At 37.4% G+C, this 27,729-nt stretch overlaps 1 protein-coding gene across 1 annotated transcript in view; it reads left to right on the top strand.

The window, feature by feature from the left end:
- Window positions 1-1,689: 1,689 nt before the first annotated feature.
- HDAC9 (histone deacetylase 9) overlaps window positions 1,690-27,729 on the top strand; it is a 385,328-nt gene continuing 359,288 nt past the window's right edge. The window contains exon 1 of the mRNA XM_057406208.1: window positions 1,690-1,708. Coding sequence (XP_057262191.1) covers window positions 1,693-1,708 — 16 coding nt within the window. The 5' untranslated portion in view covers window positions 1,690-1,692. The remainder of the gene's footprint in view (window positions 1,709-27,729) is intronic.

Below are 27,729 nucleotides of genomic sequence, written 5' to 3' on the forward strand. Positions count from 1 at the left end.
ATGGTCTCTCTCTCCAAGTCTTGTCATTTTTTCCTCCTAGTAGAAGGGAAATGGTTCCACAGAGGCTGTTTAGTAAGTAAGTATGTAAGAAATTAATAGAACTGTTGTAAGGTCTGAAGCACAAGCTTCAGCAGATGGAGCTTCTCAGTGTCCAGCTGCATGCTAGGTTACTGGGAAGATGCAAGAAGAATGCTATTGGAATTCTCCAGCTGTGAAAGGTGATGTATCTGTGGTAGACTTCTGTTGGGTACATTGAAATATCTTACAAAATGTGGCTTCTCCATTGTGTTAGATGGGCAATCTGTAGGGATGGAAAAAAGAAAGGAAGAAATGTGTGAGAAGGTGAAGTTAGTGTCTCTGCTGAGTGCTGTCATTCTTTCAAGAAGCAAGGGTTTCTGCAGGCTGCTGGCTTGGACAGTGTCTTTGTTACAGGGTGGGGGGCACAGAGAGGACAGCTCCTTGTGGTCTTGGGCAACTGTTGTTTTTTGGTGTGAGGGTTTTTTTTTGGTAGTCAGAGAAGTTGAATATTGATCTAGTTCATAGTGTATCACACGTACTCAAAACACCCAAAGCCCTGGGTTGTTTAGGCATTAAACTTTCGATGTACTTTACAAATGCCAAAGGAAAGCATTGAATAAATCATGAAACCACAATTTTAAAGGTAAACCTGGGCTATTGCTGTGGCTTAGCTTTAACCAATTTGTCTTAATCTGTTTTATATTAATTTAATACACAAAACCAAATGGAGATGTCTTGGTGGATTTTCCTCTTCCCACTTCCCCAAATACCGTTGCTAAAAGTGGTAATTTGTGTTTTTGAGAGCTTACTAAATCAGGACACTGAGTTTGTGTTAGTTCTGTCAGAGTTCTTTTTACATCTGGTGTTAAACATTGTCTGTTAGAAAAACACATGTCTCAGCAGTGAAATTGGGAACCAGATTGTTACCTGCAGTAAAGAAGCATGCAGTGCATGCATGAAAATACATTTACAAATGTGCTTTATGGCAAAAAGTAAATGTCAATCAAAAAATAATTGTAATGTTTTAGTTCTTTTTCGTTTCATTACCCTTGATCACTTCGACCAGTATAAACTGACTATAAAATACTGATTTTTTTACTGATTTGTTAGATGGTATCCCCTGTTCATGTACAGATACATGAAAGCCTTCATAAAAAATCCTGTCCATTCACTCCAAAGTCAGCTAGATCTAGTCTGTTAGATAACTTGGCTAATGTTAAATACAGTTAATTTAGTCTTCCTTACCAAGTAGTGCAGAATGGTTTGCATTTTGTTAGCTTCAATTCAAAGCAGCAATGAGAAAAGCTACTCTTAGGTAGTGTTTTTGGTTATTTTTGATTCTGTTTTTTCCCCCTCCAAGGAAGCAGAGATTATTACTACTTGGACGTTGTATCTGGTATCTTATTATGGCTGCAAGTATTGAATATCTGGTTTGAAACACTGTAATAATCCTGAAAAACTGGTGTGGTGCTTCTTATTTTTTAAACAAATAAAAGGAAGAACTGGGATAGTAAGCTGATTTACAAGCCTACAGAGTTCGGTACTGCTGAAAGAAGTGGGAGGGAATAACAGCAGAACCAGCTAGTTGACTAACCACTTCCCTTCATTGTTGCTTTTAATATCATGACAGCCTTGCTAGGTTTCTAAACCACCATGAGTTACATCAACGAGACCATGTATGCTCTAGCTGGTAGGTTCTTTTCATTTAATATCTAAATTGAAAATCATTCCATGTGATCCTCTGTGATTTTTGAATGAGTTGAAAAATGAACTTCCATTTCTCTTTCAAGTACTGTATCTTATACTGTGCTGTCCTTCATGAGCTGAAGCCATTTGTGTTGTTTCCTATTATGACTTGGTGGCTGAAAAATCCTTGTTTTGTGGTTTATGTTGCAGGTCCTGTAATAAGTCCTTAGTAATAAGTATTATAGTTAGAAATCCTAAATAATACACTAAATAAGCAAATGCTTTTCAGTAATTTCACTCCTTAATACCCTAGATAGCCTGAAGTGGTTTTACGGTGGAGATTTGCAGTTGTACAGTTAAAGCTAAAATAAGCTGGGTTTATGCTTGCTATGCTCAAAAAACTCTCTGTCAACCATAAAGTCTGTATGAAGTTCAAGCCTGGTGTCTCAGCAGCAGCGCAATTGGAGGTTCTAGCCTGTTTTAGTGGTCTGAATGGGAGTTAGATTGGATTCTGTGTGTAGCCAGAAGTTGTAATAGGGATTTCAGCTGTTACAGCTATTTATTTTTGTCTGATCAATAATGTGTCTGTAATGTGGCTAAATATAACCAAAAACTAGGGGAGGGCACATCAGTTCAGAATCTATTTTATAGCATTGTTCATATAGTGGGATGTGCTAACTTCTGTTGCCAGCATATTTCTTTACTTAATAGCTTTACTTGAAATGTATAAGCAGCTTTTTAATGATACTTTTCCCAGCAAAAAAACACCACGAAAACGAAAGCAACCAACCAAAATCCCCCCCAGTAACAGGTGTTTTTCCTAGGAAAGGCATAATTAAAGAATGGATGGTACATTTTAGGTTCTTCATTTAAGACATGATGTCAAGTTGTCTGTTCACATTGATACCTTATAGTTTCTACAACATGTATTTGCAAAGTGACTTCTGTGTTTTGTGCTTATATTTGGATATTTACATTTGAAAGACAAAAGCATTAAGCCAAACATTTCAGGAGAATCATGATGTTGATAAAAATAAGATTTTGAAATTATCATAGTTTTATTTATATTCTTATACTAAAAACCTGACGTAATTCCATTGAATGTTGCACAGGAAAACATGGTGGACCGTGGAAGGTTCAGCTAGGATAAACCTTGTGCTTGCCAGCCACTATTGCCCTGAAGTATGGGTGTACTGTAATGAAAGATTTCACATAACTTTATCTTTTAATGCCAGTGTTTTTGGAGAGCCATCAGGAGTAACATCGAGTACTGTAAGGAAAGTAAAACTTAAAATCTAACAGTAATACTTAAGTTTCAGAGTAGTGATAGCTGCATGTGTTGCATTTTGAAGCCATCTGTACCCCTCACCTGAGGAACGTAAGGGTAATTAGCAAGTAACTTTTTCTTGCTAAAGTGACAAAATAAGCTTGTTTTCCAGACATCTTAATCATTAATTCTGCCATCGGCTTCTTTATAGGGAAGATGATGATGACAGTGATTAATAATAATAATAAATTACCCAGTTCTCTGAATACAGCGCATCTTTGTGGAATCCTTCAAAGTTTTCCTTCATTCATGTCAGTAACAAATTTCACTAGTTCAGTCTTCCCTACACTGCAGTGCCTGATGCTGGGTCCTCAGCAAATGTATGCTGTTCTTAAAAGTTCTGGTGGACCTGTGACAAGACACGCATCAGTGAGGGATTTGGTCAGTGCTATTTTCATTTGCAGCTGAGCTGGAATTATGAAAATATATGGTCATCCCAGCTTTTGTTAAAGCAAACAAGCCAATGAAACAAAAAGAGCCTTTTCTCCCCCCCCCCCCTTCTTCCTAGACCAGTGAGCAGCACAGCTGCAGCAGCCTGCTCTCAGAGGTGGTGGGGAGAGGCTCCTGGGTGTTCTCCCAGATGCCTACTGAAGGCAACTTTCCCAGCTGCCATTTTTGGGAACGTGTTTTACACCCTGTCAGACCTGGCAGAAATCATTCTATGAATTCAAAAGTTATTGTGATGAGGGCCTAACGGATAAGTTTCATTTCCTTAGGAAACCAGGCTAAAAATAAGTAATTAGCTCTTCTGTATGCAGAGGAAATTTTTTTAAATGTTACTATCAAATTTGTTGCAAAATGAGAGGCAAAAAATGATTGTTTTAAAACTATGACATTTTAGCCAAATAGTGTGGGGAGCCTGTTGTTTAATTTTTCAGGTTTTTGGTTGTCAGTTCTTTCTACTCTTCTTTCTAGCACTCGGATATGCACAGAGATGGCATATTCCCGAGACCATCTCTTTTTGGTCTTAGAAATAGCCATTGTAGCTTAGAAGTCTTAAAACTTAATTATCTGTGTTACCAGAGCCCAGCCTTTGGGACCCCAAATCTGTCCAGTGTTTCAGACCAGTGTTCCCAATCGAGTATTTAATATAGAAGCAATTGTTATATTAGGCATTCCAAAATTTGTGGTGTTAATAGTCATGACAAGTATAGACTTATTGCTCGTATTAACTGCTCAGTTGACTCTCAGTGAAATTAATGAACTTCATTCCATTCTGAATATTGGAGGGGAAGGAATTATTTTAAGCCAAGAAACCTACTTTTTCAAGGTCTGTCTCCAAGTATAGCTTGCTGTTAGACAGTTTTCCTCCTCTAGTTAAATTTTTTTTTTTTTTTTCTCTTGGAGTTAGCTGTAAGTGAAAGGGTGTGCAAACAACTGTAAAGTAATTTCAGGATGACATTTTCGGTGCCGTTTCAGTGCTGGGCAGTGTCAATGTTAAGGAAGAGGTTATTGCACGCTCCCCACCCCGTGCCAGGTACGTTTTTTCCAGTTTGAAGCAGTACTGTTTCTGTAGCCACAGCATAGGTAAAATAATGTTACAAAAAGGCAAGTCAGGCCTTAAAATCAAACTTCTGACTAGTAAATATGTAGCATCAAAGTAGTCTTCGGTTACTGGGTGGGGTTTTTTTTTACATTAATTGTAATGCAAGTCAGCACAGTGCGCCTGACCACTGCTCTGAGTTGGGGGGGTGCATAGGATATTTTAAATAATGTTTCTAAAATCTGATTGTGTCATACTTGTGTAGGTGGGAGGAGGTCACAAAGAGGAATGGTGAGGGAAGGTCTTTAATACTGCAGTATCTACGTAGTTGTTCCTGGAGGCACATGGAAGGAATGAAGCTAGCTAAGATTTCACAGTTTGTAGGAGAACGCCTCTGTGGCAATTACACATTTCTTTGCTTCATCTGTCTGTAATCTTCCTCCCCATCATAGGTACTTGTAAGGTCCAGCTGTATTTGCCATCTTGTGTAGTTACTGTGGAGAGCAAATGATATGGGCCATGATTGGAATTTTATGTAAGTTCCATGATGTACTCTCACCTTCAGTGCCTGAGTGCTGATAGGAAACGTAATTTCAGTCGTGTTTAGAATAAAGGCAGGGTTTGATTTTTCCCAGCTTTTTTTTTTTTTTTTTTTAATCCGAAGGGAAAACTTGGAGGGTTTGTAGCTTGTAGGAAATAGTAACATTTTAAAGCTTCTCTGAACCTGCTGAGTTGCTTCCTCTCTATCTCAGATGTCAGCACATCATTCTGTCAGTACAAGTTTCAAGAGTTAATAGAGAATTTTAAATAATACAATTCATTGAGTAGTATGATTAATTTTGTTGATCCAGTTTTCTACCTTGTGTTGGTGGAAGATGAAATGCAACAGTGGTATGAAGCATGATGCTCTTGTATGAGATCATTGTAGATCTGTATTGGAAAGCAGACAAGCAGGAGAGTGTACAACTCAGTGAGAAAGTTTAAAAGCCCTATGCTTACAGCTGGATTTGATGTAGTATTGCAGTGAAATAGCAGATGCTGAAAATTATTATCACTCTGACTGCTCTTTAGTGCTGATTTTTCAAATGATGCTCTGCTCACTAATTTGATATTGTTAAGCAAGACTGTTACTAGAGCTCTCTTATTTCATCATTTTTAATTACTTTCGGCTTTGTAAATGAAAATAATCCTGACGATTCTGTAATTTATAAACCTGGTAATTGTATATTTTCATTAGCTTACTATTTTTCAAATCTTTATTCTACAAAAGATTGTTATTGCCGCCATTTATTCAAGAAATGGTCATATGACTCAGGAGGTTTATTTCTTTCATATAGGATCTGTTTGCAAATACTATGCATTTTGTACAAATGAGACATGAAGATTGCAGAACTTAATACATCATTTTCATATGGCAGAAAGTATTCACTGAATAAATCATTTGTAAGTAAACAGTAAAATTTGTTGAATAACTGTGAACAGCATTATTCATTTCATGTTTGGTATTATGGCTCCAGTTCCTTTCATATCTGTCTTCACAGGGAGAGCAGTGAAATAAGCAAACTATTTTAGGCAGATGAGCACAGTACTTAAGAATAAACAGAACTTTGAATTTTAAGGTGTGAGGTCATAAGTATGTTTTGGAGATTGCAGCCATTTTTTACTCTCTTCCAGATTTCTGTTTGCAGATATTCTAGCAAGATTGCTAGCTTAGTCTAACACGATGATTTGAAAGGATGAACTTTTAGATCAAAATGTATAGCAAATTGGGAGTAAAGTTTTGAAGTTATGCCAGGAGAATCTTTGACTGACAGATGAAGATTTTTCTTATGAATTTTTTCCCTGTTGTAGTGTTTTCCCAGACTGTGAAGAAGATTTTAGCTGTGTGAAGCAGATTTATCCTTTTATGTGCTCACTTATTCTGAATTGCTGCATTTAGAAACATTATGTAGAGTTGAATGCTGTTTGATAATAAATTGTCAAAAATTCTAAAGAATATAATCTTTTCCTAAGGCATGTATTTGCATGCAGTAGCTCCTTAATGAATATTTATGGTTTATAATGAAAACCTTTCTTTAACGTCATGCATGTCTACTAAGAATACTTAGTGTGGAGATTGAATTAGGAGAACTGCTTTATTTTCCATGAAGACATGACAAAAGTTTGAGTATGTCTGTTGAAGAGTGTTCTTCTTTAAGTTAGTTATTTGCTAATTAAGTTATTTTTCATGCTTGAACACGTAGAGCAGAAAGATGTGTAAGTCTATGTACTATTTCACAAAACCATGTTTGGTACCTTGAATTAACTCTCACTAAGTTAACCTGAGGGGAGAAACACAGAATCATTCCAGAACTTGACATGGGATTAAAAATTACGTAATTACATTTTATGTTATTACTGTGTGACTCTTGCACACATAGCCAAGAATCATGTAGAACCTACAGGTAATGTATGTGAAGAAATAGAAATCAAATTATGTGTATAAAGAATATACACAAACCAAACATTCACTTGGACAGTAGCATTATGTATGTATGTAGGATCCTCTCATTTCAAATAAACCTCTTCCTTCAAGTACTCTTTATTGTGGTGATTTGTTCCTTCTGCAAGATACTAATATTACTGTATGATAATAATGTATAACTAAGCTGGTTATTTTTGTGTGGTAAAGGAGCAACTTCCCAATCTCACCTGATTCGGAAACTTACTTTGGCTCTATTTTAAGACCAAAGAACTGTGTTCCCCAGCAACTTACTTCTTTCCATCCTGTTTTAAAGAAAATATGTTATATTTCACATATTTTAATGTTTTCAGATTTTAATCAGCTGCTTCCAGTCATCATTCCCTGATGAGTTATACTTCAACAAAATTAATAATCCTAATTCTGTGTTTACAGCTGTGCCATCAGGAAATCAGTATATTCTTTTTAGGCAGATGCAAGTTTACAGTTTCCGTGCTGTAAACAGCTGGAAACAATTCTGCTTGCATCCTGAGATTACAGAAGACTGTGTTGGTACTATGCCCAAGCTAATACAGCCTGTTTCTTAGCAGCAAGGGTTCTGTGCTGTTCTAATTGTAGTTAAACAGCTTTCAGTTAGCCCAGGAGGCAGGCAGAGATGTATTGCATATGCCTTCAAAGAGGTTAATGGTATTTGCATTTAAATACATGGCAATTCCGCCCTTCCATACCCATCTATGAACCTCGGTGTACTTTGACTCTGAATTTTGAAAGAAGACATAAAGATAAGGAGGGATACTTTTCAATTAGGCTTTAGAGTAATGGCTAGAAAACATATTCCACTAAACGGATTCTTACTTTGTGAATTTGCAATGTTACGTGCAGCACAGAACAGTACATACAGGACGGTGTGTAACTGGTGTTTGCCTAGAACCTTCAGTCAGAGCTGTCCCTTCTGAAGTTTGGCAATAAACCTATTTCTCCTTCAGTTTTGCTAGTACCGTCACTGCCTTTCTCCATGATGCCTTATGCGCAGTCCAAGCTGTTCAAGGTTATAATATACCTATTGTAAATAAAACCAGGAAAACCCCCTCTCTCTTGCCTTATTGATTTTCTTCTAAATAAAGAACATGTTCTTGAAGTCTAAATGTGCCTGACCGTTTGGAACTGGCGATGTTTTGATTTCAGAAAAAAGAAGAAATGTTAAACAAGTCAGTCTTGGTGAAGTTAAGCAACTATATATGCAAATAAAGTCATTCATCTAATTAAAATTCAGTCGGTTATTACAAACTGAATTAAAATGACAGTGAAGGAACAGCCTCAGGTGTATGACTGTGCATTTTAAAGTGGTACATTTAATGTTTGTGCAGAAGGTTTTTATATGTTGGAAAGTGATTAGCACCTTGGCTCTTCTGCTTTCAGGAGAGCTTTTTCTTTCTTTAACAGTGCATAAGATTTCAAGATTTTGTTTCAGCATTTGACCTACTTAGCAAAAAAGTTCTGATTAGTGCCATGTAATATACTCCCTCAGTTTTGGAAGTACCTTTGGGTAATGTGTTGTAGAGAAAAGTAATCTCATCTAGGAGCGTAAATGGACCCTATCACATTTTAAGATAGAGATTTCTTTTTTTTCTTTCGATTTCCTCTGCCTAATTTAGACCTCAGATGCAGCCCTGTTTAATGAATCCATGTTCAACTGTTGAGCTTAACTGATAGCTTAATTCTGCTTGCATATAAATTCTTCTGTTCCTTGGCTGATGAAAAAGAATCCCTCCCTTTGAAGTGAGGTGCCACAAACAAAGCCTAACAAGTTGTTTTGTAGGAAATTAAGCTTTTGGTTATTACTAATTTTCTGGGTCCTATAAAACACTTCCTCGTTAGCAGGGCCTAAATAACTGTGTCCCCAAAAGGTAAAGGAGACTGGTTACTATGGGTTATGCTTATGGTTTAGGAAAACCCATGGGCAAGCAGAATACAAGAGAATACAAGTCTTCCATCTAGACTGCAGTAGGAGCAGGATAGTTTGAAAAGGACTCCATTCTTCTCATTTCTTTCTTTACCTGCTTTCCTATGAAGTGAAGCATTTGTTAATGAGATAATAGGCATTCATCTGGAATTGTTGAGGGAGTTCCTAAATATTTCTCATTCCAAGTAATCTATAGCTGCAGGAAAGACAGTGCTTCCCTAAACATAAATTTCAGCAGCAAAAGTTGGCAGTTATTCCATTTCTTGCTGTGAATTTCAGGGCTGCCAAGAGGAGTAACTAATGTCTTTAAAAAAAAAAGGAAGAAAGAGGCAAAAAAGCTTCTGCACTGCTTCAGCTGGGACTTACAGACTGGCATTGGTGTGTGAGACCTGTCTGTTACCATAAGAATTTGGCTGCAGCGAGGATGGATAAATCCCAGCTGGTGGGTACATGATGTAAAGATTTGTGTGATAAAAGTCTTGATCGTGCCTTTTGTAATGAAAAGTAACCTTCACAGCTTTGTGGTTTTAGAAGCTTATGAAGCTAATTTTTAATGGTTTGGGATTCCGCCCAACCCCTTTCTGAATTCAGGTGCTGGACTTGCTTATAACAATATGATGTAAGTGTAGCAAGTGGTGAACATATTTAATACCAAAGCTAGACCGAAGGCTTGGCAAAATTGAGTAAGGCAAAGATAGCAAGGTGAAATCAAATGCTGTCTTCATAGTACAAGACTTCAGTCTTTGGCCTGTGTAGAGTAATGTTTTGCAATTTTCCCTGACTCATGAGTATCAGTTCTGAATGAATAAAACATGGTGGGTAGCCGTCTACTTTGTCCTCTGTTTTAGGCTGGTGTGTAACTTCGCTATTTCCCCTGAGCACTCACAGGTCTTGGGTTTGTGTCCTGGCTGAGGTCTGTTACTTTTCTTTGCAGCATCAGCTTAAATATTTTTTCTTATATATTCAGTGTGGCACCTACAAAATTCTTCCATAAATATTTTAATGATAAGAAATACCTTTTAAATGAGACATTTCTTCTAGTTTGGAAAGTATTTTCCAGTGTTGCATGCAACAGATTTTTTTAAGTATTGAGTCAGAAAATTCAAGTTGGTTTATTTGTACTTACTATGTATTTGTGTGTGATGGAGAAACACTTTTAAAGGTTTCTTGATCATGCTCCCTATATGATGTTTCTAACAGTGCCATCTTTCAGGTTATTTAGAGATGGTTGATAGCAGTCATACCTATATATCTTTTGCATTTTTCCTTCGGAGTTACTTCATGCACTGCTGTGGATGGAGTCAGCTGGCAGATATGTAGAACATGTATTACCAGCCCTTGGTAGAACTTTCTTAATGACACTGAATGACTAGAAGCCTGGAAAGAAAGGGTTTTATGTTTGCCCTCTTTCTCCTTCATTCCTCTTCATGTATTAATGTAGATAAGGAGTGCAATTCTGGATTACAGTTATTCATACATCTTAATATGTGATATCTGTGTTTGACAAATACCTGTCTGCACTGTGTTTTATCTGCTCTGAAATCTCAGAACAGTATTACGAATTCCATCATTCACACCATAAACCCATTCCCTGCTTGGTAATGACAAATAATGGAATGCTCTTTACTAAATAGGGCCATTCTGTCATTTCACTTTGTCTTAATCATTTTTACCATGCTTAAAAATACCGTGGTTTCAAAAAACCCTTAAGTATAACTGCTTATGTTTGCTTCTCCAATCTAATTGCTTTTAATGTGAATTGATATTATAAGTGACTGTCGTTTGTTCATAAACTTGACAGTGAGCAACAAAAAATCTTACCTGATTTGGAGAAGTGAATGAGCATAATGTCAAAGCATTTAAAATAATATTAGTTGGTTCATATTGAACAATTTATTCGAGTTGTGTAATGCAAAATAAAGATTATTGTGGAAGAAGGTAAAGTTAGTATTCCTCTCTCAACACAGATGCCAACTTGGTGGTTATCTGTGAGACTTTATATAAAGGCAATGATCTGCTTATGTCTCTTAATTGCCAAATGAGATTTGAAACATTTGATTTTAAGTGTATGCCTTTTAAGCATATGCTTTAAGTACTTTGAATGCATATCTTGTCATATTAATTTTTCAGATCATCATAATAGTGTAGTTGTATAAATGTGTAATGCAGAAAGAAGTGTTACTTTAGAAGCAGGAACACCATTCATTGTAGATGCAAATTTTTATTGCATTAATGTTTTGGTCTGGCTTACTGATTGTAGCCGTAGCATATGCCAACAGCAGCAGTTCCTGTATCAAGTGGCTGTATTTCATTTTCTATGTGGACATTTCAGGTAGCTACAAAGTACTGATACAGGTAAATAAACAAATCATAAATTACAAAGGATCTGTGATTGATGATTGCACTTCAAGTCATGGGCTCACACAGTGGAAAGGAACAAATACACTATTGTAGTGTCCCACAGTAGAATATGTCGCAGACTCCCACAGTAATCAAATCTCTTGAATGGAGCGATCAGTTGCTTGTCTGAATGATGGGTCCTTGCAACAGCGTCTTCATCTTTGATTGCATGAGGTTCCCCAGACCCCAGTTTCACTGAATTCTTAAACCGCAGCTGACTGTGTGACCCCTCTGGCACATGTGATACATTGCCGCAGCATATCTTCAGCTGTGTACGAATCATCTCCTAAATAATCTTAACTACAAAGACTGTTATATTTGACCATTTCTGCATCTGGAAGAACAGTCTGCTAAGTATTCGCAAGTGTCTTATCTGTGTACAATTTGGTTAATTCTGCTGCAGAAACTGCCTGAGTGTCTCTCTGGAATGGCCAGAGACTGCATTCAAGGTATTAATCAGCACGTTGAAGCAGATGAATTTTTCAAGGCACAGCAGGACCTGACTGAGGGAATCATTAGAACCATCTAAAATACCCACATGGCAAGCTCCTTTAGCAGTTAGTCAAATATGTAATAATTTGCAACGAGAGTTGAGAGTAACTCCTTTCATCTCACCTCTGTATAGAACTACCTGGTAAGTTCCTGGGGAGCACCTAGGGAATTAATGACTTACGTGCATACAAGAGGCTGAGGCAGGGACAGATGACTGGAGGCAAGAGGGAGATACTGGGTTAGAAAAGCTAAAGCTTGCTTGAAGCTGAATCTGTCAAGGGCCTTTAAGAACAAGAGCAATGAAAAGGGCTTCTGCAGGCGTTTCAGCTGCGAAACAGAGACCATGGAAAATGTCAGCCCATTACTGAATGGCACAGGGGATCTGGTGACATGGAACATGGATAAGGCTAAGAAACTCAATACTTTCTTCACCTCTGGGTAAGATTAACTTTCAGGAATCCTAGGCCATGAAACCAGTAGGAAGACTGACCCTCACTAGAGGAAGATCAGGGAATATAACCTGGATGCATACAAATCTATGGGAGTTGATGGGATGCACCCATGACTTAAGGGAGCTAGCCAGTGTCAGTGTGGCTGCCCCATCCCTGAAGGGTTCAAGGCCAGGTTGCACAGGGCTTTGAGCAACCTGGTCTAGTGGAAAGTGTCCCTGCCTAAGAAATAACCACACGCTCCAATACTGGCTTGGGGATAACTGACTAGAAAGCAGCTTTGCAGAAAAGGGCCTGGGAGTCCTGGTGGACAAGTTGGAAAAGAAGCCAGCAATGTGCTGTTGCAGTAAGGGAGGCCAATAATCTCTTAGTCTGCATTAGGCAGTTTTCTATATGTGGCTCTTTTTTGGGAAGAGTTCGATATATCTTTATTTGAAAAATATTTAAATATCTACATAAGCAGATTTATTTTTTGTATAGCTGAGACAAGCATGCTGATCTGAATGTTGTTTTAGTTCCCTTAGCTGCCTTTTATTTATGTATATATTTGTATAAATTTAATGAAATACATAGCTATAGGCAGATTTTCTAAGAGCTTAAACATCTGACCACTTTCAGGGAAATAAAGCTTTTTGATTCAGTCAGTTTTATTTCTCATTTATCTTCCTCCCTCAAATATAATTCTCAGAAATTAATATGTAAGAATGGACAGGTTTAGCAGAAAACCAGTATTTGTTGGAAGTTGCAAAAGCAGATTAGCTTTATTAAGTATGTCTTTCAAAATCTGTATTAGACAAGTTACAGTTCAGTAGCAAAATGCATGTCATTTTTTTGTACTATTATAGTGATATATTGGGAAAAAGCTCATCTAAAATGCAGTTTTTATAGCTCAAGGTCAAATCCTGCTTCCTTGGACCTTATGGTGTGTAGTACAGATTCTGCCTTTCTACAGTTATTGAAAATGAAAACACTGTTGGGCATGTACTGCTTTCACACTGGGGTTCTCAGAGTGCCTATTTCACATGGACAACCTAAGCCTTGTTTTGGCTGTTGTAACATCCTTCTTCCACCCCTCTCCTCCCCCCCCCCCCAAATGAAAGAAAAGTAGCAATACAACCCACACCTAGCGCAGAGATTTTATGGAACAGCACATGTGGAGTTATACACCATTAGATGTATTTCTGAAGAAGGGTAGTGCCTAAGATTAGATATACTCCTGAACATAAGTTTTATCAATCCAGAAGCTTTTTTCTATAGTGCAATTAAAGAGAGAATTTCTTCTCAATAGTGTTTCTTAAAGCCAAACCTGGGACTCCAGCCTTTTGTTGGCAGATATTTCTTTAACCTTCAGGTGCTTTCACAGGAACTTGTTAGAGACTCCGAGTATGCAACTATAGCAGGAAAATACAGGGAAAATGGAAAAAAAAAAAAGCTTTTAAAAGATGAAAGATGACAATTATATAGGAAATCTCATATTGTATGAAATGGCTGGGAACCCTCTTTGTGGAGGTTCAGGGAATGACATTTATATCTACCTTCCCCTGCCCCTCTTGACACATGGTAGAAGCTTTTGCGAAGTCCAGACTTGAAGGAATGGCTGAGGATTTCTTTTACAAAGGGAAAAAGCTGCTCTTCAAGTACTTTTTCAAGCTCTGGATTAGTTCCTGAGGGTAGTCAGATACGGTATACAGATGGAAAAGTGTTTCAAGAGGATCCGATACAGGACTTTTGTACAATTCTAAGATACATGAAATGAACTGGGGAAGTCTTGAGACTCCTTTAAATTGCATGCTGTAACTCCCAACCCTGTGGTATTGTGCAGAAGTAGAAAAGTTCCAGCTGGACCCCAGGGTCCACACAGTGCCTGTGTTAGGTAAACTGGGCAGGCTCTGAGGCAGGGGCCAGGTCCAACCAACAATTCACAAGGCAGTGTCATGGTGATGAGGTGCATCCTAGTTTTAGGGCTTTTGTTTTTCTGTTCCATAATGGATAGTATTTCCCAGTTCAGAAATAACGTGTTATTTGGAGAAGCAATAGTCTAGGCTGAGTGAAATTTTAGGCGAAAGACTGGTAGGTGAAGACATAGTCTGTTAATTAGACATCCTAACAGAACGTCCATGGGGAACATAAGCAATACCAGACAGTTTGTTAGAGGTGTTTAGGTTTGAGAGCTGGACTGGCAGAGCTACTGGTTAGGCATGGATATTGGCATGCACTGGAGAGCAGTGTGGCGAAGGTGATGTTAGGGGAACTTACCCACAAAACTAGGGGAAGACTGGTCTGCAAAGGAAGGTCGTGACTCCACTCAGTATCTGCAGTGTAGACGATTCTGTCATACTGGAGGAATGCTGAAAAGGTTAAGCGTGTTACAAAGTGATTTCCTTTAGTGTTTTAGGGAGCTCACTGAAGAACTGAATAACTTTGTGTTCGAAGGAGGCTGCATAAACTGTTCCATAAACTGAGTTGAGAACCTTAATCATTTAATCCCTGAATTGGGGGGGAAAGAGGGAGGGAATAAATGTTAAAAGATTTTTGTTAAATGAGTAACATTCATCCCTGATAAAATGATTATAAGTAATTAAATTTTTTTGCCAAATGAAAATGTCAAAGACAATACAAACCCAAAGTTTTGTAATTTCGGAGTGCTTAACTTTATAGCCTTAATATATTTTAAGGGTTTTATGTTTGTAAAATATGCTTATCAAAAGCATGAAAGTAGAGTCATGAAACAGTTTATTCCTGATTTTTGCTTTTTCCTGGTGATTAGCTCTTGAAAATCTTAATGAATAGATTTATTTTTTTTTTGTTATCTGTGGCTTTTTGTTTGGTTTGTGGTTTGTTTGTGTTGCTTTTTGTGTGTGTTGAGTGTGTTTCATTGTTTCCTTTCTGTTGTTGTGCTTGTTTTGTTTGGTTTTTCTTTTTTGCTAAGGAGATGCAGATATATAGAGGAGATATAAATGAAGAGAGGAAGCCTGCCTAGTGGTATAATAGTTTCCCTGGAGCACTATTGTAATTTTTATTATCTAAGTTATATATGGTAAACTCTAGCTTTAGGCAAAACCTAGAAAATCAGTTTTCACTGTCTGTGTATTTTACTACTTTTGCTTGAACACTTTTATCACAAATACAGCAAAATCCTTCAAACTCTCCTGAAAACATTTTGTCTCTTTGACAGCTTATTCTAAGTACCTCATGGAGTTGGGCTTAATTTTAAGATCATTTCCACAATTAAATATTTTGACAAATTACTACCATCTTTTTTTTTCTGCTGGCAGTATTTTGACAGATGGGAGAAATGTTTCAATCTCAGGAAAGTATTTTAAGGTAATAAAATAATTGAAAAGACGTAGGTGTAGTATCTTTAAAAATACCTCATTTAGATTTGTCTAATACTGGAATGAACTGGGGCTAGGACTCAATGTGCTCACTGTATTGTGGGCATATTTCATTTATTCCGGATAATTTGAAAAGAGAGATTGAAAATACCGTACTCTGAAGGGATGGTCTTGGAGACTTCTCAGATTAAGAAAGCTTCTGATTTATTTTTTTGTGACTGGTACTTAGAAGCGTGTACAATATAACCTCTGTAACAAGATTAGGGGAAAAACGTACTGTGGGGTGCTTAAACTCTTGCTTTATCATTGCTTGAAGCAAAGCTCACTGTGTTTGTGGCATTTTGCTAGTGGCTGTGAACATTAGATATCTTTTCTCAGGTGGTAGCTGTATTAAACCACCCAGTGATAAGAAGGTCTGAAGAGGCAAGAAGCCTATGTCTGTTTGCGGAACTGCTGTTGCTGTCAGAGTGGGCTTCCTGCTTGTGGAAGCTAGATAGTATAAGACTCTGCTAAACAAGTACCTCTGTCCAGGGGCCCCATTGTTGTATTGTTACTGCTTCACATCTTGCTTTGCAAGGCTCTAAAATAAGCCTTTTTAAATGGCCAGTTCCACCTGTGAGCTGGTGAAGAGAAGAAATCTCACCTAAGCAGTATTGGTACAGAAGGTAATGAAATGCAGTCGTATCTTTTTCAAGAATAAATATTTCTTAATTTATTTTAAATCTGATGCAGAATCAGTGTGAATTAGGGTTACTAGGGGGCTTTTCACTGGCTCTAATGAGCAATGTAGGAGCTGAAATGGGATAACCAGCCTTCCAGAGGTCATTCTTTCCCTGGGTTAGGAGTGCAAAGCTAAATGAGATATTGCATAAGAGTCCTTAGATGTTCAGGTTATCACATTACCACTTCTTCAAACATCAACCTACTCTGTAATCTTCAGCAATGTAGGTTTCTTACATCTGGTTTGTACTCTCTGTTCTTCTTCCTGAACTAAAAGACTGTTTTTTATATATAATATATATATAAAGTCACCCAAACTAAGCAGATTGCTTTTCTCTATGAACTCTTTTCTTTTTTTTTCTTTTTTTCCCTTTCCCTGTTTGATCGTGTTCTGTGTCTTTAGGCAGACTTCAGCATTTTCTCAATTTAACAAATGGCTGGGGCCTGCTCTAAAAGTTGTAAGGAGCCAGGCAAAGCTAAAATAGGTCTGCCACCAGTTCCTTAATCTGTTCTTCAGCAACTCTTCTTCCAAAGCTTTTCTGTAGCATTTTGACTTGGAGCTGTGAGTGGGTGTCTGAGGTAGTATCATTCAAGTACTGTGGTTTTAGATGGAAATTTTTAGGCATGCTGTGTCTGACGTTGCAATGGGCAGTATAACAAAGTGGCATCACTATGGTGTTTTTGAAATGGAGACAGTGTTTTTGTCTTTGTAATACAGTTTCTTTTTAAGTTCTTCCTTTAGTGAGTGGCTGGTGTCTTTCAGCAAGCTGGCCAGCAGTTTTCTGGGCACTGTTGTATTTCTCTCTGCTCCGTGACTATGCCACATAGCACCACTCTGAACTTCATACAGTATTCACAAATGCTATGTTAAATCCATGGATTGGGTGAATGGTTCGCTAAACCCCAGGAAAAGAGGCCTGACTGGGACAGTCCAGAGGAAGCATTTTTGAAGGGCAGATTTGAAAGCTGGGGAAGAAGATGGAGCTGGGCCTTGGCCTGGCTGAGGGTTGGCCTTGGGGGTAGGAGGGGTGTCAAGGTCAGGATTGGCCCCATTGAGAGGCAGGGAGCCCTGAGGAAAGGGCAGTCATGGAGAGCAGCTGCTGCAGTTCCTCACAGGTCAGGTGCGTTCCCAATTTCTTCTGAGCTTCCTGTTCCAGAGCTACAATAGGAGTAAGCAGCCTGATTCTACCCCAGGTCTAATGTGCAAATTGTATTCGTACTTTGTCATTAGACTGAATATTCTGGTAAAGCTTGTTCCTGTGGCCGAACTGCAAGTGTAAATATGCAGACTTAAAATGTTAATGCCACTTAAATTTCATCTCTGTGGAGTGACACCTCAGTGTGTATAGAATCAGATTAAGGAGAGAAATAAATCATTCATGCACTTCTGACTAGAATAGATGGACTAACTGCTTTTTATGTGATTAGCTGCTGGTACTTTTAACTATAAACAAGAAGATAAGACCTTCTATAATTCACTTTCCTGAATAATCTAAAGAATGAGAAAACCAGACTTTTTTCCTGTTCGTTTGGGTTTTATTTGTTCTCAGTGGTGCCTTGCTCTGGTGCAGTTCATTTACTGCAGTGAAGTTAACTCATGCCAGGACACGGGTGAGCTTGATTGGTGTTGGATCCTTGCTCTGTCCTCTTGAGTCTCCCTTATTTTGTAAGACAGTAATTCTCTTCATGTGGCTGTCCTTCTGCTCTCAAGTGAGGCACCCTGATACCCTTCTTGGATATAGAGACCATGCAAATATGTTCCAGCAAGTGAATAATTTAGTAGATATTCGATGACATTCAAAGACAAATTTATACTCTTTTGGTCTTCCATTTAAGATTGAAGTCTCTAGTGATTATGATAGTTTAACAAAGATGTAGCAAAACAATTTGCACTTGAACTTGTGGAACAAAGACAGTAACAGCATATTATCTGTGATGACAACAGTGAATATGCTGTGCAGTACTCAGATATGTCTGTATGTTTAGCTTCAGTGTTACTTAAAGCTCTTCCTGGAAGTATCTTATGTGTCAGAAAATCAGCTAGTTATGGTGACTTTTCAGATGCACAGACTTTTTCACTTTTATACTGGTATATCCAGTGCTGCTTTTTCAGAGCAAGAACTTTGTTACTACATGAAGAAACCTCTCTGCCTATCAGCTTGTAAAGTATTTGGAGTTACAAGGATGATATGAATTTTTCCCCTTCCAGATCCCAGTCTTATATTGACTCCCTCTGTGTTACAGAGGGAGAGAGAGACTGACCTGGAGTGTCTGGGACTAGTGACTGTTTCTCCTTATAATTTCTCTGAATCTGGTGTCTGTTTTACTATCAACCTTCATGACCCAAATATTTAAAATTAAGAAGCTATTGGAAAATTTTGGATACTTTTGGTGGTGGTCTGATTCTGCAAGGAATGATGAAACAATACAATGTCCCTCTGAATAAATTTGGGTTGTAGGTGTTGGAGATGATATTGCAAGTTGTTGTGGACACATACATAGACCAGATAGAAAAAAAAAAAAAAGCCTTTTTTGCTCTTCACAAAGGTGCCACAATAGAAGTCGTGTTAGTTTCTATATGTATTCACACTGCTTCTAATATTAGAGCTGTCTGTAAGCAATCAGCTTGTGTAGGAAAAGACAGATTGGAATATTACCTTTGAGTAAATTCTTTGTGCCCTGAAGGGGTACTTTGCCACCTCCTAATCCTGAACTCAAGAGTCCTTTGAATCTTAGTTCTAATAGTTACTGTGTTCTTGAACTTGCTCTGTTCTTTCTTCGAGTCACCTGCTATGGTAAGACACAAGACAATGGCTGAAAATCTTTTTTCTATGTCCTATCTAAACAGACAAGTTTTGTCAGCTTTTGCTGAAGACTGTGACGTGCTTTGAGACTTGTAATCTGACAAACTCCATTTGTGCTGTACTGTATTGAAGAAGCTATGTTGCTCAAGAAAATATTGTACTATATTGTGAAATATTGCTAAATATTGTACTATATTGTGAAAGAAAATGTTGTACCATATTGCTAAAGAAAAAAAAAGAATCACATTTTGGGTGGGTTTGATTTTTTTTAGTTTTTTTGTTGTTGTTGTTGTTGTTTGTTTGTTTTTTGTTTTTTTGTTTTCTTTTAGCAGAACGCAGACTAGAATTTTCTTAGCTTTATTCTCTGGATTCAGAAATCGTAATTCATAAGCATTCAGTGTTGCCAAAAGAAAGACTGAAAGTGTCTCTACCTATAATGGGTACTGTAGAAATACGTTGGAATTATGAGTGTACATGATAATAGGAAAAAAGTGGATTATGAGTTTTTGGAGGGAGATAGGAGATGATAGTGAGATCTGTTAACTAAGAGTAGCATATTAGAATAGAAAACCAAAGTCAGCTTAGTAAATAAAAGACTGGGAAAACACCGTGGTGTGCTGCTTTTCTTCTATCACATTTCTGTTGTTTAGCAAGGTATTTAGTTTTGGACTGGACTGTACTTTGTTTCCTTCAGCAGTATTTTCAATATTTTATTAAAAGGTACAATTCAACATAAATGTACTGTGTATGTATACTTCAGTATATGCATGATGAAGCTACATCAAGTTTCTGTCTTAATTTCTGCATTAAGCAGGAACAGTTCACCATAACTTACAGCATTGACTAACCTCAGAAGACTGAAAAAACCCCTACAAACGAAACCAATCCTGTGACTTTCAGCTCTCAAATTTTCAACTTTCTTAAAGAGACTTTTTTTTTTCCTGAGAACCAGGCCTTTAACTGCTTGAAACTTCATCCAGCTTAAAATAACTTGGTAAAATTAATCATCTACAGGCTGTGACAGCTTTAGACTAGTAACCCATACAGCATTTTTTTTCATTATTATATCAAAATGCACTGCTTTTAGTACAAAGATCCTATGCACTCACATGAAATCTAAAATAAAAAGGCAGTTCCTGTGACCTTCTAATTCATTAATAGAATTTTTCATTTAAAATTATTTTGAATTTAAATTCTAGGGTTAAGGACTAGGCAAAAAAAAAAATTAAAAAAATAACAAAATATTATGTTGAATTTGGAGCAGTAAGAGAAAAAAAAATATTCTGACAATTCAACATACAGAAAAAAAGGCAAATTTATTGGTAAAAGGAAACGTTTTCAAGCTTTGCTTTAAAGATTCTTCTAATAATAAGAATATAAAAAGTAGTGAATTTTGTAACATAACCTAAACATTTGAAATAATAAGAGGAGAGAAAATTAAACTGTACCATATGTTTCTTATATTTGCTTGGATCCTTGCTTCTAATATCAGTGTAGCCCTTACATAAAGGCAAACTCTGGAGACTGGCAATTGCTTGATTTTGTCGTTTTATCTGACTGGTGGGGAAGATTTGTCAAGCAGAATGAACACAACCGGGTTTTGTGCAGCTACGTTAAACCTCGGTTGCTGAGAATTGCAAAACCATTTTTCACTAGCTGAGGAGAAGCAGTGTGGTCATAGGAGCAGCAGCAGAAGTAGATGTGTGAAAAGTTACTTCTGTGTTTATTAAAATTGTACCCAGATGTACTGGCCATACTTAGGGAAGTTATGCCTTGCTTGTGTTTTCGTTTTTAGTTTTACATGGTTTTCAGGTTGGTTGCTAAAGCTTTAGCTTAGTTCACTCTTGGAAAGTAGTTTGTATCACAGCTCCCTGATATTTATTTTCTAATAAATAATTAATTCTAAATTATTTTAGAATTAATTCTAATTATTTTAGAATTCAAACCTTTTACACTTTGTCGCTTTAAGTCTGTTTTCAGAAATTTGGTTTATCCATGCAATTTTTACATGAACAGAAATAGGCATTCGTGTGTCTGTGCGAGGACCTCAGTACTGCATTTTTTGAAAGACTGGGGAAAGCTTTTCTGTCCTAATTATTACAATACCAGTGGCTAAGCAGTATATTCAGAGTCTGCAGCCTAGCTTACCCTGCTGTGACATGCACATATGTCTGACTACCTAGAAACTGTCAGTTCCTTTCTGTCATTAAACACTTGGGAATTTTCTCCTGAGTATTTGACAAAATCTTTCTGGCCTGAGTCTTCCCCATGTTCCGTTAGCTTTCCAGTAAATGCATGACTGAAATCAGTATGAGCTTTTCACTTGCCTCCTTGGCCAAGCATGACTGCAGAAATAGCCATAGTTAAGTAGGCGGGTTGGCATGTTAAACGTTTGCTTCAAGAATGTTTTGCAGTCCATGTGAGGTGAGCTAAGAGTAATTTACTATAATATTGTAATACCAAAGTATAATACAGCTTATCTGTGAAAGTTTACTTTCTTCTATCTCTACTCCTCCCCACCCCAAGGCTTCATCTGGGTGTTTAAATAAAGTGTGCATGAGAAGGTGATTGCACAAAATTTAGTCTTCAGTTATCTGGATATCTGTTGTAATATTAGATTAACTGGTTGTTTTGTATGGAGCTACTGTATACAAAACAATCAGATTTTATAGTCTTGATCTCATTTTGTAAAGTTGTATCTCCTGAGAGCCAGGTAGGTGTTATAAATATTGTTTTCTTCATTTTTTTTTCTTTCTTTTTTTTTAAACTTGTTTCCAACAAAGGTTTATTTGGGGTTAAGAACCAAAATTCTTTTGACAAAGTGGATTGTTGTTTCCCTGTCCTCAAAACAGAGAACCTCTGTCAATGTGGAAATCCTACCAAGAGTTTCCCTAGTACAAAGACAAAAAAGAACAAATCCTATGTGAGGAAAAATTTGTCAATAAAACTGGAATACACCAAAGCATGGAAAAAAAAATATTACAAAATATGCATGCACTAGGAAATACAAAGGGAGGGAGTTGTACAATACTAATTTAAAAGTTTCTCTTCAGCTGTGAAGAGCCAGAAAATGTATTTGGTACTGAAAGCTTTTTCTTCATATATGTCATGCTGCCAAATTGCATGAAGTGACCTGCTCCTTAAAGAATCAGATACATTCCATTAGCCGGTCTCAGTGGGATTGTCTGGTAGTGAGTTTCATTATTTACAGCACTCCCTTTCTTATGTTTGTTATGCTAAACTGTTGCCGTTACATAACTTTGTACTATGTTTTTCATACCCTCAACATTAGGTTACATTTAAAACACCTCTACAAAGGTGTTGCTAGTGAGAAGTCTGTTTGCCAAGGGTGTGGGAATTGTATTTAAAATTTCAGAGTTGGCAAACTTGCTTGCCACATTTGAAGTCTTGAATATACTGTGTTGAAAGTCAGAGTTATTAACTCAGGCTTGGCATCACACCAACATAGTTCAGAAGCAAAGCAAGAAGGAGGTTTGTCCATATTATGCCCTGTGAATGTAGCCTAGTATTGTAATGGAAATGGTTGAATGTTTGTAATATTTAATTATTTAAAATGTGCAAACTGCAGTCGTATCTGAGTTATTTGCATCACATTTCTTTCATCTTTCCTTCTTTTTATCCGTATGTGCAACAAAATGACTAATGAAAGCACAGTCATCTTCTGCTTTGCCTTATATACGGAGCTAGATCAAAGGCTATGAAAAACATAAGCAAAATTTAGCTTTGCACCCTCATAGTTGAGGGAGAGTAAGCATTTTATGTAGTTTTTGTTTCAGTGGTAGAAAATGTCAGGGCTCTTAGCTCATTGCGCTTTCCAGGATCTGACTGCCTGGGCTCCATGCCGGTATTGATAATGCAGTTGTCCAGTCATGAGAAGTGTTGCTGAATCTGGAACTGTCACTAAGATGTAGGAGGTAGGTGAGGTTGGTTGCTTGGTTGGTTCTCAGAGAGTCTTTCTGGGCATCTTTCCTCTTCATTAATGCCCATTCCTTTCTGTTGCAGCTTTGGCTTGAGATCAGCATGAAGCAGCTTCCCAGAGTGCAGAAGGCCAAGAATTAAGGGGACCAAATAATTTAAATCAGAGCAACAAAATGGTTTTGGCATTTTAGTCAGTGGGACTTACTTGCCATGTGTATTCAGTCTCAGTTCCTGTGGTATTGATGAAACACTTAAAGATTGTGAGGCGTGAAGGTAATTCAGAAAGGGGTAGCATATAATAACAGATAAACAATCTGTAGGTCCTTGCTCAGGTATAGTGTTGGCCAATGAGTTCAGAAAGTGTTCTTGTGAAACTGAAATATTTCAAATTTTATGATTTCATTAACAGCTGATCCTTGTTCTGGAAGCTCTGAAGACTAGCATATATTTTAAATGGACAAAACCCTATAAAACAGCTCAATTATTAAAAAAATAAAATCTTGATTATGTCTTTTCCCAGTATGTTCTATACTTCTAAACACAATACTAATTACCAATTTCAGTTTTTAATTCTTAAGCATCCCAAACCCAAAGGCAGAATTCTACATGCAATATCACCCTGAAAATAAAGAAAACAAAATGGCAGATTCTTAAGCTGTAAGAAATGCTCTAAAAATCTCTATCTTGTATTTGTGTTTTGCATCCCTATAGTGTGATATAGCCAAATTGATTTTCCTCCTGATGTTATGTGAGCTGAATTGCCTCTGAGGTATTGTTTTCTGATACATGCCGTATTTTAGCTCAGAGTAGATTTTTATATGCAAGCTGTAACTCTCAGAAGCACACTCTGTTTGACACCACTTTAAGTACAGTTGCACTGGCAGTAATATATCTTCATGGGAAGAAACCACTAAACAATAAAATTATGTAAATTAGACTATAGGAAGATTATTCATAAGCAAATGCCTAGATGCAAGCTTAGCATCTCCTCTGTGGTTCAGTTCATGGATTTTGTTAAAGTATGACAATCCTGGCAGAAATCACAAAAGAAATAAAGATCAAAGCCTAAACATAAACTAAAAGAAATGAAGTATTTTCTGCTGATCAATTAATGATGTGCTTTGCTGCCAGCCTGCAGTCATAAACTAAATAGGAAACCACATTAGGCTGCTTTTATAATCATGAATGGAAATGGCACTTATGGCTAAAGAGGGAAAATCTCATTGCGTTTATCTCTGTATTGTTTTTTAATTGTTTTTTGTCTTTGTTGTTTTTCATAATTCATATTCAGATTAGTTACCTAATTTTAGATGAGCAACCAAGTGTGTAATAAATGCATGAGTTCCATTTGGTTTAAATATCCCTATCTAATTAGCTCGTGCTTTTGTTATCAATCTCTGATCTTAACAGCCTAATGGCAAAAAGAGTTTTTAGTAATTAAATTGTTAGTAGAATTATTGTAGAGCACCTTGACACACCAAAGACACTTCATTATAACTATAAATAGTCTGTAAAGGTTCTTAGTAGAAATAAGATTAAAAAGCAGAAGAGTAACAGTCTAGTTCTATATTTCCTGTCCTCTCTTTGTAGTTGGAACTGTCTTATTTTCATCTCCAGCACTTTTGCTGTTTTATAGGATACTGAGCTTTTCCTTTTCTGAATTTTGTCAGCTTCTCATGGTTGTTGATGAATAGTACAGTGCTGCTGGGAATCACGTAGCAGAGCACAGAAGATACTTCCCTATTTGCCTCCTATGAACTCATGCTGCAGTAGGGGTAAATGTGAGTAGTAAATGACAGTTGCATTCATGATACTTTTTCCTTTCTCAGAAGAGATTTTATTGAAAGAAAGATGCTATTATAAGGACAGCTGTTGTGTCCTTTCATATAGGATAGTAAGATCAGTCTGGGTTTTTGAATGAGATTTAAGTGGAGTTGCACCCAGTTATAAACTGTTGTGCTGATTTCCATAGCAGCAGGGAAGGATGAATAGCATCAAGACGTTCCTTCTTACGTTCAGAATTAATGTAGTGAGGTGCATTGTGTATTAGGTTTTAAAATAGGAGTTGTAAGGAAGCTAAAAATAGAGTGTCTTCAGGACAATGTAATTGGAAAGATATGGTTTTGTTTTTTTTTCCCCTCTTGTTAGGCTGCAGGCAGGATTTACTGCCCTCCCCACAGTTAAAAACAAAGGAGAGGAATGGAACAAACTGTAGGTCTCTGTTGTTCAAAGAAAACCACTTCCCCATCTGCTGCCACTCCTTTGCCATGTAAAAGTTCTGTAGGTGGAACTGGATGTCATCTAGAAGTGCAGTCTTGCTGCTGGCATTTCCTTGTCCGTGACTCCCCCCATCCTGTCGCTGCCTTCCCCCTGTGTCTTTTCCTTGCACACCTTTTTCTCTGAGGGCTATTGTCTCCTGCCTGTGGCACTTCTGCGTAGCCTAAGTCGGAAAGCCCAGCTTATCTGGCACGCTGCGTGGCATCAGAAGTGGTTAAGAGAAGTTAATACTTAGGATACGTTCTGTGTTCAGTAAATGGGAACTGATGATTTAAATCATGTGGGGTCCAGAAATGTGGTGGTGGTTTGAGGCCCAGTGAAGCAGATACGCTTTGCTGAAACAGGGGAGGGGAGGAAATGCCAGGATGTGAAGAGACCTGGCTGAGTGGCATGTTGTGCATGCACGTTCAGGTTAGACTAATGGTTTGATTTTTAGGATAGGAAGGAATTTTCCTCTGAGTCATATTAGCAGGAATGAATGTGGTTCTTTTTCCTTACTTTACAGCGTAGAGCCTTGTTCATGTTCAAGGATCACCAGGCATGTTTCCCTTAATAAAATTTCTGCAAGGCTACTGTAACACTTCTAGGTTTTCTCGCTCTCCCCTTCCTCTTGCTTTCTCATTCTCCCTCTACCCCTGTCTCTTTCTACCACTTTCTTCTTTCCAGCGTATGGCTGCTTTTGAGGCTCATGGTCTGTTCTGTAAAGTCTGATACTTGTTCTAAAAGGAATATTCTGGAAAAATAATAGATTATTTTTTTTTTTTGACATTCTAAAGGGCTGGTATTGGGATTGGTGTGCACCCCCCTGGAATTAAACATTTGTTAAGTTGATCTTTTTAATTGTGAGTAACTGAGCTGAATGACCCAGGCAGTGTCTGCCTAACTTAGATTTCTGTTAGCTCCTTTTAGGCTTTTTCTTGCTCTCTGTACAAGTTTTGTGGTTTGTTCACCAAGGTGACTAATTTTTCCATGACCTGGAATGCCTTATAGTGGGGGAGCAGAGGTACTTAAAATTGTATTTTGCATTTGAGTCTGTTTACCGTGCAAAGTTTAGCTATTAGAACATTAACTTCCTTCATTGAGTAGTCTTTGCATTTACTTATGTTTCCTGAAGTGCACATGTAAAGTAAAATTGGATAAAATTAGAGAAATAAAATATTGGAAATCTGAGGGTTTTGATTTTGAAGATTTTGTTTCAAAAAGGAATGAAAGGGTGACAATTACTTTTTCAAGTTACAAAAATCTTGTGTGTATTGTAGGAGTTGCTTGTGAATATGTAGGAAACGTGCTATTGCATATACCAAGTCATAAATCGTAAAATCACAACAGCTGTTGTAGTTGACTATAATGTTCACTCTGCGTTTATTAAAATTTTTACATTTCCTAGTTGTTCAGTGCTAATGAGGTTGCCACATCTTGTAGGGGTCACTTCTGTGTCTGTAACAGGAGATACTCAGATGGAGCTTGGATCATGCTTGTCAGTGGGCTTTGAAACCTAATTAGGCAATTATAGCTTAAATTCCACAGCTCAAAATAAACAGAGCTCCATCTTTTCTGTGAGCTATTTTCTAACAATGAATCCTGATGAGTACAGACTTAACTACAGCGGCAATGCGCAGATTTTGTTCATCAAGAATAAAAGTGATGCTGAAGTATGCTGTTGCACCCTGAGAAATAGGCCACGTGCAGTGTATATGGGAGCCACCTATTTTGTGCAGTGTGCCATTTATGCATGCAACTGAATTATTGTCATGAAGAATGCACCTACAAGTTTAAAAGGATGTTTTGCTTGCTCCAAGCAGTTATTCAGAGAGATTCACTTGAGCAATTAACTATTTTAAATGAAACAGTCTGTCTTACAGAAATGTTAAATAGTTGATTGTCATGCTTTGACTTTTAAGTAACCCAGGAACTTTTGCCTTTGACAATACTTCTTAGCATTTTCAAGCTTACATAGGTGCCAGGATAGACACTGGTGTTTTAGGGTATCTTAGTACTTGAGCATGTGTGCATTGTGTGTATAAAAACGCTATTGAACCTTTGCTGGTCAATCACTGTACAGTCATAGGCAAGTTTCACTTGCAGTGAGCCTAAAAATTCTTGCTTACATTTCATACACATACAGAGATCTGTAGATAAAAAAGCATGTGCTAAACACTGTGTTAAAGGAGTGGATCTGTCTGTATCCCAGTCCACTCAGAAACAATTGCTGAGCAGTGAAGACACACTGATAGAGAGTTGCAAACTATCCAAGCTGCATCTAAGTACCAGCTGCATTTCCATGTGGCAACACTAAGATGGGCATGCTCTCTTGTTGAGAAGCAATAGCCCTTGATAACTTCCACACTGGTAATCAGAGTAATTAAGTACTTTTT

The sequence above is a fragment of the Pezoporus wallicus genome, unplaced genomic scaffold (assembly GCF_028554395.1).
Source record: "Pezoporus wallicus isolate ANWC-B61680 ecotype Strahan unplaced genomic scaffold, APGP_CSIRO_Pwel_v1 contig_5879, whole genome shotgun sequence".
Taxonomy (NCBI): Eukaryota; Metazoa; Chordata; class Aves; order Psittaciformes; family Psittacidae; genus Pezoporus; species Pezoporus wallicus.